At 44.8% G+C, this 14,264-nt stretch overlaps 1 protein-coding gene across 5 annotated transcripts; it reads right to left on the bottom strand.

Annotated features, from left to right (window-relative positions):
• Nucleotides 1–1,810: 1,810 nt before the first annotated feature.
• Nucleotides 1,811–12,388, bottom strand: CBLN2 (cerebellin 2 precursor). Of its 5 annotated transcripts, XM_084990903.1 has the most exons (6): nucleotides 12,177–12,388; nucleotides 11,505–11,675; nucleotides 11,026–11,073; nucleotides 9,365–9,885; nucleotides 6,562–6,681; nucleotides 1,811–6,294 (listed from the first exon to the last, which is right to left on the bottom strand). In XM_084990903.1, exons 4-6 carry the CDS (start codon nucleotides 9,719–9,721, stop codon nucleotides 6,097–6,099), a joined length of 675 nt encoding a protein of 224 aa, XP_084847029.1. In that variant the 5' UTR covers nucleotides 9,722–9,885; nucleotides 11,026–11,073; nucleotides 11,505–11,675; nucleotides 12,177–12,388; the 3' UTR covers nucleotides 1,811–6,096.
• Between the last annotated feature and the right edge of the window lie 1,876 nt (nucleotides 12,389–14,264).

The raw sequence follows: 14,264 nt of genomic DNA, 5'->3' as shown, positions 1-14,264 counted from the left end.
TTCCAATATATTGCCAATATTCAACTCAAACAATTTTTTTTGCCACCTAAAATGGATTTTGAAAAGGAAGTCAGCATTCCTGAACATTGTGAGGGAAAAGTAACACAAGTTAGGTTGCAAGACTGGGAGTGCTCATTAATAAGCAGCTTCCCTTCTGCCAGGACAGCTCCAGTGCAAAGCAGCATTCTAACCCTGGGGAGTCCTGCTTAGGCATTAAGAAGAGAGAATGAAGATTTCTTTTCCAAATTAAGTTGTCAAGGAGCTCATTTACATGAGTGTATGTGGACGAGCTGATGAAGATGATGATTTATGAAGCTATAGACACCACAGTGATTCTGGTGATGGAAATCCACAGCAACATCCACTTAGGAAGAGAAAACAGAGCTCCTATTATCTGTAGGAGGTAAAACCATGTGGCTTTTGCCTTTAAAAATTTCAAATTACCCCACTGGGTTAGGGAGTGGAAGGAAACTCATTTACTTAGAATTCATGTTCTGGTGTAATGTTATTATACAGACGGACACCGACCATTTTTTTTAAGAATATCATATTCATTGGATCTACTTTAAAGGAATTTTGAGAAGACTTTTTTCTTTTTCAGGGAGGTGGGTAAAGGCTGAATGTGACCGTCACATCACGGACAGTTTTGTAACATACAGACTTTTGAAATATCTAAATGTGAACGAATCGTAGCGCTCCATCTGTGAAACCAGTAAGCATACAATCTGATGAAATCTATCTGCAAAAATAATGTTTTAAAAATCTAGGCAAATGCATAAACAGACTTAAGTAATGAATGCGGCTACCAGCAGTTAACGTCTTCACAGTGGATCAGACACACACACACACACATTCAGAGTACAAAAAATGTAAAGCCATAGGACCAAAATGGAAATTTATTTTAACTCACGTCAGTAGGTTTGCTGTGCTTGCTCCTTAAATACCAAGAAAATTAGTTTTAAGAATGTCATGAGAATTTATAGGCTCTTATCTTAAATTTTAAAGTGTTTGTAAATCCCATTTTAGTAGCGAAGTGCCAGCTTTAGAAATAGAGTTCCAGTGATAAGTAAATTTCTACATAAGCAAGGCAAATGGGTCCAAATCCATTGCAGTTCTATGGTTAGTCTAGTTTTACATTTTTTATAAGTGTTTGTACAGAGTGCACAGCAAACCCTTTAGAGTGAGTCAGTGTAACCTGCTTCTACGAGTTCCAACATTTATTTACACTATCTTAAATATAATGTAACAGTGCCTTTCATTCAACAGCATCTATGCAGTAGATTGTTATATGCTGTAGAAACAGAAACATTAACTATTTATTTACAGCAACATTATCTTATTGCAATATTTATTTCCTTATAAAAGACTGCAAAATTATGGGGTCACAAATTGACAGAACATTCTTTGCTCTTTTGCTATATATGAGGCATGCGGGAGAAACCCATGCTTTTGTTATGCTTGTATAAAGTGATTCATCAAATCTTCCTCTCACATATTTAGACTCAGGAGAATGTAGCCAACATATGTATTTTATATCACTATGCTGCAAGTCAGGTGTATATGTTCATGTATCTACAGGCAAACCACCTGTATATAATAGTTACTGAGTGTGTGAATTGGTAACAATTTCCTTGACAAAATATCAAACAAAATTAAGGATGCAGTAAAAGTTTAGGTTGGCCTTGTATATTTTTTCTAACTCTTCTGATGCCTGATATAACTAGATTTGGCTAAAACTTTTTTCCCAAACAATTAAATCTGTGTCATCTCTATAGGGTTCCATAAGTTTTCATGACAGTCTCCAAAAAGGTTTTGTTTTTTCTTTGTTTGTTTGTTTTTTATCGCCTTTGCTCTGGGCAGTCACATTAAACATAATCTTTAAAAATGTAAATAATTTCATCATACATAAATCCATTAATCAAAAAATATAAGTATGCAAATAAGGCTCAGGAATTACAGGTTTCTCAAGACCTAGAGTTGAATTATCAGGATTATGTTTTAAATTAGAGTATATGTTGAGTTTAAAAAAAATAGTATTGTTTTGAAGGAATTTACAGCTTAGTACCATTAACATTATCAACTAGAGCAGCTTACTATATATAATGTCATAATATTGGAACCTCATTTTTTTAACTTGTGTTAAAAATATGAATTGCCTTTTTAAAAATAAAATGTTGTTTACACACTGAAACAGAAAGATTAGCTTGAGCCACCACAGATAGTCAAAAACAAAACTGAGAACTGAATTGATATGAAAATGTATAGATTTTGGAGTTCCCGTCTTGGCGCAGCAAAAAGGAATCCAACTAGGAACAATGAGGTTTCGGGTTCAATCCCTGGTCTCGTTCAGTGGGTTAAGGATCTGGCGTTGCCATGAGCTGTGGTGTAGGTTGCAGACGTGGCTCAGATCTGGCATTGCTGTGGCTATGGCATAGGCTGATAGCAACAGCTCCAATTAGGCCCTTAGCCTGGGAACCTCCATATGCTGCAGATGCAGCCCTAAAAAGACAAAAGACCAAAAAAAAAGAAAAAAAAGGAAAAGAAAATGTATAGATTTTGATATTATCAAATATCATCAATTTTAAAAATCAACTTATACTTCAATATAGTGCTCTAATTTTAAAAGTCTACTTGAGAATATGGAAAATTACTTTTCCTATTTAAATGTCCTCCTGGGAGTTCCCTTCGTGGCTCAGTGGTTAACGATCCCAACTAGGATCCGTGAGGATGAGGGTTCCATCCCTGGCCTTGCTCAGTGGGTTAAGGATCTGACGTTGCCATGAGCTGTGGTGTAGGTCACAAAAACGTCTTGGATCCCACATTGCTGTGGCTGTGGCTAGGCCATCAGCTGCATCTCCTATTCAACCCCTGGCCTGGGAACCTCCATATGCAGTGGGTACAGCCCTAAAAAGCAAAATAATAAATAAATAAATAAATAAATAAATGTCCTCCTATTGGGCATTTATTTAAAATATTTTTCAGCAATTGCATGTTGATGGAAACTCCCTCTCTACCATATAATACCTCTATCATGGTTCCTTATAATTTAGACACTTCTGTGTGACCCTCACTTTGGCCTTGCGGGTCACAGAAGAAAAACTGTGGCTCAGAGATGGGGCTGCTCAAACTGGGCTGCAAATACTATAAATGTCATTTTTTTCCAATTAAAGAAAGTTATATTTCAAGTTTTGATCTGACCTATATAATTTGGTAGCTCATACACAGAAGCTTCATCTCCCTCAGAGATCCTCAGCCAGACAGAACCTTGGCAGGAGAAGCAGCAGAAGATGATCAACAACTGCAGAAACACTAATGTCCTGGCTTCTTCCTAATGGAGTTTTTGGCATCCACTTCCTAATATAAAATCAACTCCTGAAATACTCTTATTTTAAGGTAGATCGATGTAATAACTTATTTATTAGACAGCATGCCCAAATGATAACCTGTATGTAATAAATTTGTAACCAGGAAGAAATGTGTATTACAAGTTAGTAAGTGATAAAAATAACAACTCACATATCTTTCAGTCTCTGATGTGCTATCCTGTCTCCTACAGAAGACTGTTTGCTCTTTGTTTTAAATTGCACAGAAGGTTAAGGAAATGAGGGAAAGAGGACATAATAACTAAGAGCAATAAAACAGAGCCAAATAGTATTATGCTACCAGCATTAATAAACACTGTTTCTGCTCAGAAATATGTCTTCTAGGAGTTCCCATTGTGGCACAGTAGAAACGAATCTGACTAGGAACCATGAGGTTGCGGGTTCGATCTCTGGCCTTGCTCAGTGGGTTAAGGATCTGGCGTTGCCGTGGCTCTGGCATAGGCTGGTGGCTACAGCTCCGTTTCTAACCCTAGCCTAGGAACCTCTATATGCCGTGGGTGCGGCTCTAAAAAGACAAAAGACAGAAAAAAAAAAAAAAAAAAGGAAAGAAAGAAATTTGTCTTCTAATCACAGAACCAAAATACCCCAAATGCTTTTTGATTTTTTTCCCTCACAAAATTCAGATTCAAATTAAATTTGATATCCTGTCATGCTCCTCTCATAAGGCTAGTAAAACTTAGACCATTTGCCCAAATATATTTTTTCCAGGTATAGAATCCCCACTGCATTTCTTACTTGAAAATGAAACCCAATGCTCCTCCACCCTCATATGTATCTTAGAAAAAACAGATGCTCTTTTCAAAGGTCAGTTGCTTGTGTATCTGTGTCCTCTGACTAAAATAGTGGATTGGGACCTTGCACCACATCAAAGATTAAATATGATGAAAGCAGACTGCCTCTTCATAAGGCCTTCCGAATGCTATCTTTTTCATATGATACCCCCCAAAATCTGTGTGAAAAATATATATTTAAGTGCTATATACATCTGTCTAGCCCCACAGTGAGGTCTTTGTGTGTCTGTGTTTTTCTGTGTATTTTTCCACAGAATCCACAGTATGCGTCTAATTTCCCCACACCCTTGGTTCCTGGCCTTTATTTACACATTGACTTTTGGGAGTTGGGAGACAACGTGAAGGGAGAAAACAAGCCAGACATCAAACCCATTTATTCTGAATCTTAAATTATGATTTTTTATCATCAATATTTTGGTTACATTGTTACACAAAGGACAAATTAACATCTGGTTTGAGGTCTCTTCTTTGATTGCTTTGGAATCAGTGCCATTTCCTTGGCGTATGAATCCTGCACCCATCAACTCTCAGCTGTGTCTTAATAAATACTGATGTACAAGGTGCCAAATAAGAAGGATGGGGGAAATGCCTGTAGGACACCTCTGCCAATACCTTCAACCACTATGATTTCCAGGTGGCCTCCAGCCAGGTGCTCCCAGGGGAAGGTCCACACCCTCTGCCCAAGGCAGATCAGAAGAGGATCCTGGAGCAGAGGAGCTGGTTGGTCCCTGATTCTGAGGTGCCTCATGGCAGTGTGCTCACCCAGAAGTGGATCCAAATGAACAAAAACAAGCTGCCTGGAAAACCCAGGTGCATTCGGCAAAGAAACCACTATGAGATTGGGGACTTGGTCATCACAGCTTCCATTCTCTTCTGACATGATTCAGGCCACCCAGGAACATCAGGCTTTTAAAGTATTCCAGAATGTCAATTAAAAAAAAAAAAAATCCAGGTTGTTAGTCCTAAAAGTGCATCTGAGAGAATCTCTTTGAAAGAATAAGCAGGAATGTCCATTTGTCATTTTTACTTTGACATACAGGTAACTTTTGTTTGATTTGGTCTCATCCAACACAAAATAGACAAGTATTTTTTGATTGTTTGTTTTGCGTTGTTTGGTCTCCTCCAGGAATTCAACACGCGTTTTCTCTCCCCACCCCAGCACAAAAGATAAAAGGAAGGGAGCGAAGGGAGAGCTGAGTGTGAGAAGAAAAGTAAAGCTTCTTGGAGGGAAAAATTCACACAAATACACAAACAATACAAAACAAGAGCTGCGGTCCAATCGTGCAAAATTTGCTTCTCCGGATAAAGCACTTCTTGACACAATGTCCCCTTTCCCCTCCCCAGTCCTCCCATCCACCCACAGGGGTGGGTGGGGTGGGTGGGGTGGGTGGAATACAGCAGGAAAGTGAAGCCATTCTTTTTCTTAAGGCTGAACAGACATACGGAGAACAGGTTTCAAGGACTGGCGGGCAAGCGGGGACCTGCTGGGCTCTTGATTGTTGCTTGGAGCCCAGCCTGCAGCCTGCAATCCATCCCGGGGTCAGGGGTCAGCGGCACTCCTCACGTGGGGGTTGGGGACAACAATACCATGTACAAACCAAAGAAGAAAAGTCAATGGTCCCAACAATAAAATCCGATATTGACTTTACAATCACAGGTACAAATTGCTCAGATCGATAATTTCATTTCTCCTTAAGACCTTGTCATCTAAAACTAATTAGAGGCCAGGTTCCCGAGGCATGGTCAATCTTGGAAGAAAATACTGGAGGTTCAGAAGGTAATCACTCTGCTACCGCAACAGTTTGATGGAGGAGGTGGGAAAGAAGTTGTCCTGTTCTGGCAAGTTCAAATGCGGGGTATTAGGAAGGGTGGAATCCTGGGTCCATGGGACAACTTCCCCACCAGCCAGGGGTGCTGTGCATTTATAGAGGGAAAACCAAGAAGCCAGAGAACGTGGAGTACTTCCAGCCGCCCATGAGGTTGCCCCTCTCCAGTTTGAGGTGCACTTTGTCTTCCCTTTCCATCAGCAGCAGAACACCGTTGCTGGCAGCTTCTCTGGTGACGTCCTGATCCCCTGCAAATGCGGAGATCACTGGGTAGCCATTCTGCATTAAGCTGACCTGCAACACAGACAGAAGGTAAAGTTCAGCAGACTACGAAGGACCCCACCTCCATCTTCTTTTTCTTGTCTCCCCACCCCTATCCTGGCCGTGGCATCACGCCAGGGCTGACCCAGAGGACTGGGCTGGTTCCCAGGCCCCTGTCGGCCCTCCTCCCTTGTCCTCCTCCCCAGCTCGCCCCAACCTCCCAGAGGCTGTGACAAGCCATGCAGCCATGGGGTCTCTTTCCTCCAAAGCCCAAAGAGTCCAGTTGTCACGGTGACCCACCTGGATGGTTTGTCTGTTGTACACTTTGACCACATGGAAGCTGAAGCTATAAATCCCTTTTCTGGGGGCTACAAATATACTGGAAGCGAGATCGAAATGGTTGCCAATGTTTACCAACACCTGGAAGAGAAGAGGGGATACAGCATGCACATAGCAAGCCCCTTCTCAGCCTGTTTTCATCAGACACACAAAGCCACCAGCACTGGCTCCTTTAAGAGCTGCAGAACTGCTTGCAGCACCTGCTCAGGGAGCCGGGGAGCCCCAGGAGGGAGGTGCTGGAGTTAAACATCCTACAGCAGGAATTGATTCCCAAAGGGTTCTAATAGAGTGTAGCTTCAGCAGGATGTCTTTAGAGTATATTTTATTTATGCCCATTGTAAGTGTGCATGCAACCTGTGGGTGCTGGGGCAGGGCAGAGAGAAAGAAACAGAAGAAAACTGAGGTCAGTAACTAAAACTGTGAACTGAGTCTGTTCAGAGCTTTGTGGGATGCTGAGGGACTGGAATGTGAAGCTTTGACCAAACAGAGCACCACCCTGAATGGGTACAGAAAGGCCTGTGGAGTAAGAGGCCCAGTAAGTGAGACAACTCCTGTCAGATAAAGCTTGGGATAAATGTGTTTGCTTCAGGAGAGGATAGACTGTGCAAGGGTCTTGTCTCCAAGTTTCCCAGCCCCAGGCAGGGCCCCTGTGCCACAGTACAGTAGATGCTCAGTAATGGCTACTGGGCCACAGTCCATAAACATCAGCTGGGCCCCTTTTTCTTTACTTTCCTCCCTGTGCTATCCACTCCCTAAGCTGGTCTATGATATCATCCAAAGAAGCTTGAAAAACTAAAGGGCCAGTGGAAAGGCAGCTTGGGCGTGCTTAGCTCAAACTGTGGGAATTCCTCAACCTGCAAGTATAATGACAAAAGACACAAAATCACATGACCCTCCGGATGCTAGTTCTCAAATAAAAGACAGATGAGGGGTGATGATGCCAAAAGCAGAACCTGGATAGCGGAGGATTCCCACATGAATAGACTCCCTTTTCAGATGTTCAAGGTGGAATCTGGCCCCTCTGCCTGGACCTGCCCGCATTCTTCCTCATGCACAAATGCACAACTCAGTGAAAATAATAACACGGCCCACCTGGTGTTCTGGGCATTTAAAACTAATATCCAACAGCAACAACAAATAACAGGATGGATAACAGGCCACCCCCAAGGCGACATGCAAGGCTGCCACTGATAAGGGCAGGGGTGACTTGGGGAATGAGCCATACCAGCTTCTTCAAGGGGCTCAGAGAACCACCTCAGCCCTGGACTGCAGGGCTCAAAGACACCCTGGCTCTGTTGTTAAAGGTGATGTGCTACAGAACATCATCCCCCTGTCACCAAGGCAGTGCTCTCCAGCTGCCTCAAGATGCTTTTAAAAAGAACAAAGCCTCCTCCACCCAAGCCCTTAGACTGCTTCTCCCAACTCCACTGTCTCAACTCAGTCACCGCCGCTTTTAATTCAGGAAACTGGTAAATTCAAGGCCCTGCTGTAGAGGAAAGAACACCCACCAGCACCAGAAAACCGGGTTTCAGTTACTCCGTAAGGGGGAACAAGAGAAACATCATTGAATCTTCCCCCTCACAGTTTGCTGATCTATAAAATTAGAGCTTACTACTACTTATCCTGCCTACGTCAGAGTTCCTGACACTCAAACGAAAGGATGGATATAAAAATGCTGTAAAAGCTGATTCACTGCTGTCTGCTTTAGCTGGACATAATAAAAATAAATATGTTTGTGTCTTTTTAAAAAAATAAGATTAAAGAGAGACTCCCTCCAACACTCCTACTCCCCAGTTTCAAAGATGTAATACTTAACAAGGATTAAAGGTCATAGAAACATGAGTCTAAGAAGAGGCTTTGGTTTGGGCAGACTAATTCTGATTCAGGTGTGACCGTTGGTTAACAGAGAGAAGGGAACTCAAGTGTGCAAGGCCAAAGCTGCATTTTGTGGGAAGCATTTTGGCAAAGGAATGGAATGATGAGGTAGAGTTTGGAAACTCTGGCATCAGGAGCCCAGAGAAGGGATCACCAAGGGCGGATCCTATCTAAGACCCTTCTGCTTTGAACCCAGAGCAAGAGGTTGAATCGCTAAGGCAACTTAAGTCACTGCTCTTTATTTATTTATTTATTCATTCATTCATTTATTTTTAGAACCACACCATATATCATAATGCTATGCTATAATTGCATGTTATGTTGTATATACTGTATTTACCATGTATTGCATTTACATAACCACCCTGTTTTGTTTCTATATAACCATCCCTGCTATTTCCCCATTTGCTTGTCGTGAAGATAAGCATCCTTTCCCCAGTTCTTTCCAAAATAAGCAATAGGTATATATTTTCTGAGCTTTGGCGGAGACCTTCGGGGACACCCCCCCTCACCCCCGCCGCGCTGAGCAAGGAGCGGTTTAAATGCACTTTGTCTCTAAGTCTGCCAGCGGAGTGGCTGAAGCCCACCCACCAAAAGAGATGGCCCTCACCCCAGCGAAAAGTAAAACGTGCGGTTTCCTTTGGGGAAATTATTTCAGGTCTCTTTCTAGCTCTGCAGGACTCTTAGCTTTACAGGACCTTCAGTCACCAAAGTGCCAACTGAGCTGATTAGTTATTTCAAAGCTACATTGTGAAAGGAGAGTTTTCTGGAGAAGAGAGAAGGGCAGGGTTGAGAGGAGGGAAGAACCTGGAGGCCGGCGACAAGCCCGCGCGCCAGGCTCCCGCCCTCCCCTCACCAGGCAGGAGGCAGGGGAAGGCCGCCGGCTGACCTGGTCGAAGTAGATGGTCATGGTGCGGTTGCTCATCTCCGACGGCTCGTGGTTGGTGCTCCGCGTGGCGGAGAAGGCCACCTTGGCGCTACCTGAGCGTACGGAGATGCCCAGGGAGGAGGTGACTGCGCCGTCCGCCGATGGGCTGGAGTCGCACACCACCAGGCACTTGCCCTCCAGCACAATGGGCTCCGTGTCATTCTGCGCCCCCACGGGGCAGCCGGCGGGCAGCAGCAGCAGCAGAAGGGCCAGCGCCGCCCCCAGGCCGGAGCCGCAGCCGGCTGGCTCGCGCAGCGCCCCCCGGCGCCCGGGCATGGTCAGCGGCGGCTCGCGGGGGCCCCGGCCGGGAGCCGGCATCTGGGCTCCGGGGGCAGCGCGCGGGGGCGGCGGCGGGCGGGGGCTGGAGGAGGGTGGGAGGGCGCACAGGAATGCGCGGGACCTGGGGGAGCCTCTTCTGGCCTTTGTCCCCTGCTCTGATGGTCAAGGCCAGGGTCGTCCTCAGAAGAAAGGCTCCAACGGACCTGTCGGGGCAAAGAACCCAAACCCTTAGGGAGCGAGGCAAAGGTGTGTGGGGAGAAGGAGCGGAGAGCAGGCCCCTGAGGCGCTTGAGCCCCCTCTCTGGAGACCACCCTCTTGGCCCACCGCACCGCCACCCCTCTCCAGGATCGGCACAACAGGTCCCAAGAAACGCCAGGGCGCACTGGCCAAGGCTTCCCCAAAGGCTCCCGGGCGGCGCGCGCCGGGGGTGCGGTCAGGAAAGGGGCTGTCAATTCGCAGGGCCTCAGCAATAACGGTCTGGTCAGTGACCCTCATGGTCAACGCCATCCCCGGCCCATTCAGCCCAAGGCAGAGGACTCAAGACACGGGCAAAGAAAATATCCGCTAAGGCTTAATAGCTTTAATTTTAGTGGCGTTTTCTTTAAAGCCACATCAATAAACCTTTTTCCTTTCTCTTCTTTCCCTTGCTTCCTCTGTCTCCAATCTAGAGATTTTTTAAAATAATCCTTTTAGTGAAAATCCTGTCCTTTCTCCACCCAAAGAGCAAATCCCCACGAAGCTCCTTAGGGTGAGTAAGATTAAGAGGAGGAAAAAACAAAAACCAGAGGGAGAAATCCTAAAACCAAGCATCCACTTCCAAAGTCCCCCTGCCAGAAACGAGCCCTTTTAGAGAAGCCCCTCGGATCCCTCTCTCTGGCGCAGGACCAGAGGATTCCAGCGGTGGGAACCCCAAGCCCTGCTTATCTTGCAGCTTTTGTTTCCAGTCTCAGGGCTCTTTCTCTCCTGGACAGGAGCCTGCCCCTGCAGCTTTCTGCCAACTTCCTTGCCCGTCTTCACTTTTACCCGGGCCCCTTCTTCCCGCACTAAACTAGACAGACCATTCCAATACCAAGCAGAGAAACAAAAAGCAAAGAAACCCTCTCCCCTCACCGCCCACAGTCTCCGAACAACTCCTCCAACAGTCTTAATATAGTCTTCCTAAGACGAGAGAACTTGTTTCGCGATGGGTAGCCTCCCTCCTCAGCCCCTGAACAAATTGATTTCGATATTCTCCTCCCGTTCTCTCTCCGTCCAGACGCAGACTCGCCACGGTCCTCATTGAAATTTACGCACGAATGCAATGAAGGCGCGGATCGCTGAGGGCAGGGGCGGGTTGGGTTTACCTGGAACATCCATGATGAGCGAGCACCGCTGTCCGCGAAGTTGTTCTGCTAGGAGAAGATGAGCGGGAGCTGGCGGGAGGAGACACCGAGCGCGACCCTTCTCCCCACGCGTGGCCAATAACCGCCCCGCCCCGCCCTGCCCTGTCTCTTTCCCGCGCCGGCCAGCGCCCCGCACCCGCGCACCGCACTCCGCTCCCCGCACAGCATAAGTCTCGAGCTTCGCACCGGTATGTTTGGCGTCTCGCTCCGCCCCTTGTCCCGCACAGGGTCTGCCTCGCACCCGGGCCCGAAGCCTCGGAGGAACCCTCCCGTCCCGCGCGCCCGCTGCTGCCTTGCTATCCGCTGGATCCTCGGACCCGGCCTCTCCTCCAGTCTCCAGACTGGACGCCCTGAAGACTCTGAGCACTGCCCCCTCCCAGGCTGGGCACCCGCGCCCCACACCCGCGCCGTGCCCTGCACCACCCAGGGCCCGCTCTCACCCAAAAACCCAGAGCGAAATCCTCCCAGACGCTTGTCTTAAAAATTAGGCAACCTCACAAGAGCCGGTCGCGCCTCTTCTTTTCGAGTCTTTGTTTTCTTTTACAAATTCTCTCCAAGTCTTAATCCTGAAGAGCGTGACCACTTTCATAATTAATGGGTAAAGCAATTTTCTTTAAAAAAAAAAAAAGAAGAAGAAGAAGAAGAAGAAATAAAGAAAGAAAAAGAAATGAGGACTGGGATGGAGAGAAAAATCTTGGGATCTTGATGGTGTAAAAGCTGTGCTTCCGGAACCTCCAGTTTGGGAAATGTCAGGTTTGGGCAAGGATTAAAGAGGCCCCTCCGCCTGGGTTTCTGTGTCTGCTCCTCTGAACCTCGGGGCTGATGGAGCGCGTTGGCCCTCGCGCTTATTTATTAAAACGCCTGCTCTGGGCTCTAACGACCTGGGTAGACACACCGGTTTCCGAGAAGCGCCCAGAGCGCGGCCGAGGAGCACAAGCACAGACGTGGGGCGCCACCTACGGGCGCTGGGGCTTCCCTGCCGCAGTCTGCGGGCGAGCTGGTTCGGGGAGAGAGGCGGGGAGTCCCAGGGACTGGGGTAAGGTTTGCTGATAGTCTTCTTGAACCCTCTCCCCCCACCCCAAAAGCAGCCCAGGCCTTTGCAAAAATGTCACCACGATAAGCGATCTTTCCGGTATCCTCCAATACGCTGTCTCTAAGAAAGTGAAGCCACAGCCTGGATTTTGCAGATCTTCACTGTTCTAACAACTCTGCCAGGATGATTTATGCTGCAGTCAGTTTATCATCGCTTATCGTTGTCTTCGGAACCCTTGCACAGAGCACCGGGCTGTATCGTCCATGCTGCCCTTAAACAAAGACAGTATTCAAATGGGCACTCTCTTTATAACCCGACTTATAAAAACGTCGTTAAAAAATACTTGGTCCTTTGACTTGCCTAGTATGCTTTTGCTGATAGGCTGTTCAGAAATAACCCGTAAGTGGGCCAGTGCTATTCCAAAGAGCAGAACGAAAGTATATCTTACTCCTCCAGACTTTGCAGCTAACCCTCTTTCCTTTGAAGATTTCAGCCAGGGTTCTGGTTTCACCCCATAACGTGGGTCTGTTCAGGTAGGGAGTTTTCAAGGCCTTATTTCCCTTAGGTTCTTGCGTGGTTTCTCTCTCTCCTTAGAACTGCGAAGGCCTCATCTCTAAACGCTAGGGATGAAATTGACTTCAGATCGGTTCAGCTGAAATGGATGCGTAGGAAGAGAGGTGCAAAGTGAAAACGGAATTGCATATTGTTACCTGAAACAAGGTATTTAGTATGGTAATAAAAATGTGATTAAAAGAACTTCTGAGCCAAGTGTTTTCTACGTACGTAACATGAAAAATAGAACAAAACAGCCCCCAATCCGTTATCCTCCTAAGGATATTCTCTGAAAATGAAGTTCTTTGCTTCAACATCTTTATGGCATGCTGGTTAGATGTACTGTACTTTGTCAGGAAACATTGTCAAAGTCACCGTAGTTTGTTACCATGTTTTTTATGAGTTAAACACCATGGAAATTGTGCATTCTTACTGTTTTGTTCATTCCAAGATCACATCAGTTTGACAATCTTATTGTCAAAAGAAGCACAACTCTACCTTTCCATCATAAACTGATTTGTGTGCAAACACAACTAGCAAAGGACTCCAGATCTTTGAAAGAAATGTGAACCTAGACTGAAAATTAAACCAATTTGAGGTTGCTAATTAAGTAACAGTACCTCTCACACATCTGTACCTCTTTAAATAACAGCTCTATCAATTCTCACATGTTATGCTATAAGTATTTAGTTTGACTAATGCAAATGCAAACACACATGATTATCACCTTTGGGGAGAAAAAAACCAAAACTCTTTCCTATGTGGGAACAAAAATGTTTAAATGATGTAAATAATAAATCTTTATATAGTGGACTTAATTATGGGGTTAGAGCAAGTGTTCTTATAATGGGAAAAACAGATTAGGTTTAAATTTAGGTTTGAGATTATTTTTAGAAGGAAGTTACTAATTGTGAAAAGTAACAGATTGATATAGAAATGTAACATTATTTATTCACTGATTAGATGAGTGCTCTGTCAATAAGGGACATTTAGATTGTCTTTTTGTGATGGAATTTTAGCCCATAAACACGCTTTGAAAAACTTTCAGAATATTATTAAAATTTAAATGTGAACATGTTTTCTACTTACCGCAGGGATTACCTTTCATTTCCATATTACCAGTAGTTGTCATTACTACTAAAACAGTAGACTCTATGCTTTTAAGTGTAAGGACATCTCTATAGACAATAACACTGTCAAAAATATGTTTAAACTTTAACTATTGAGGAATAATTGACAAACATAATCGTATATGTTTAAAGTATACAGTGTGATGATTGGACATACATATACTTTGTGGAATGATTGCCAAGATCAAGATCATTAAAGCATATGTCACTTCCCATGGTTAATAGAGGTTACTCTTATTTATGTGGTGAGAATGCTTAACATCTATTTTCTGCAACTTTCAAGTGTATGATACTGTATTATTAATTACAGTCACCATGCTATATGCTAGATCCTAAGACCTTATTCACCATATGACTGAAAATGTGACCCTTTTGACCTACTTCAACCCATCCTCCCTCCCCTCATTCCCTGACAAAACCACTATTCTCCATTTCTATGAAATCAGTTTTTTGGGGTTTTTTTTGTTTTTTTTAAGATTCCACAT

Source organism: Sus scrofa, chromosome 1, assembly GCF_054392235.1.
Source record: "Sus scrofa isolate SSC_HxYL_T2T_F1_AM1 chromosome 1, Sscrofa_HxYL_maternal_Yorkshire_Landrace_v2.0, whole genome shotgun sequence".
Taxonomy (NCBI): domain Eukaryota; kingdom Metazoa; phylum Chordata; class Mammalia; order Artiodactyla; family Suidae; genus Sus; species Sus scrofa.
The sequence above is the reverse complement of the archived record's forward strand: the minus strand, read 5'-3'. Positions and strand labels throughout refer to the sequence as shown.

What these genes read in the sequence shown, in the direction of transcription:
- CBLN2 (XM_084990903.1), bottom strand. Translation starts at nt 9,721, where the DNA reads ATGCCGGCTCCCGGCCGGGGCCCCCGCGAGCCGCCGCTGACCATGCCC. An exon ending in TGACCATCTACTTCGACCAG is followed by an intron (nt 6,682 to 9,364) that starts GTCAGCCGGCGG and finishes CTTCTCTTCCAG; the next exon opens with GTGTTGGTAAACATTGGCAA. An exon ending in ACAACAGACAAACCATCCAG is followed by an intron (nt 6,295 to 6,561) that starts GTGGGTCACCGT and finishes TCTGTGTTGCAG; the next exon opens with GTCAGCTTAATGCAGAATGG.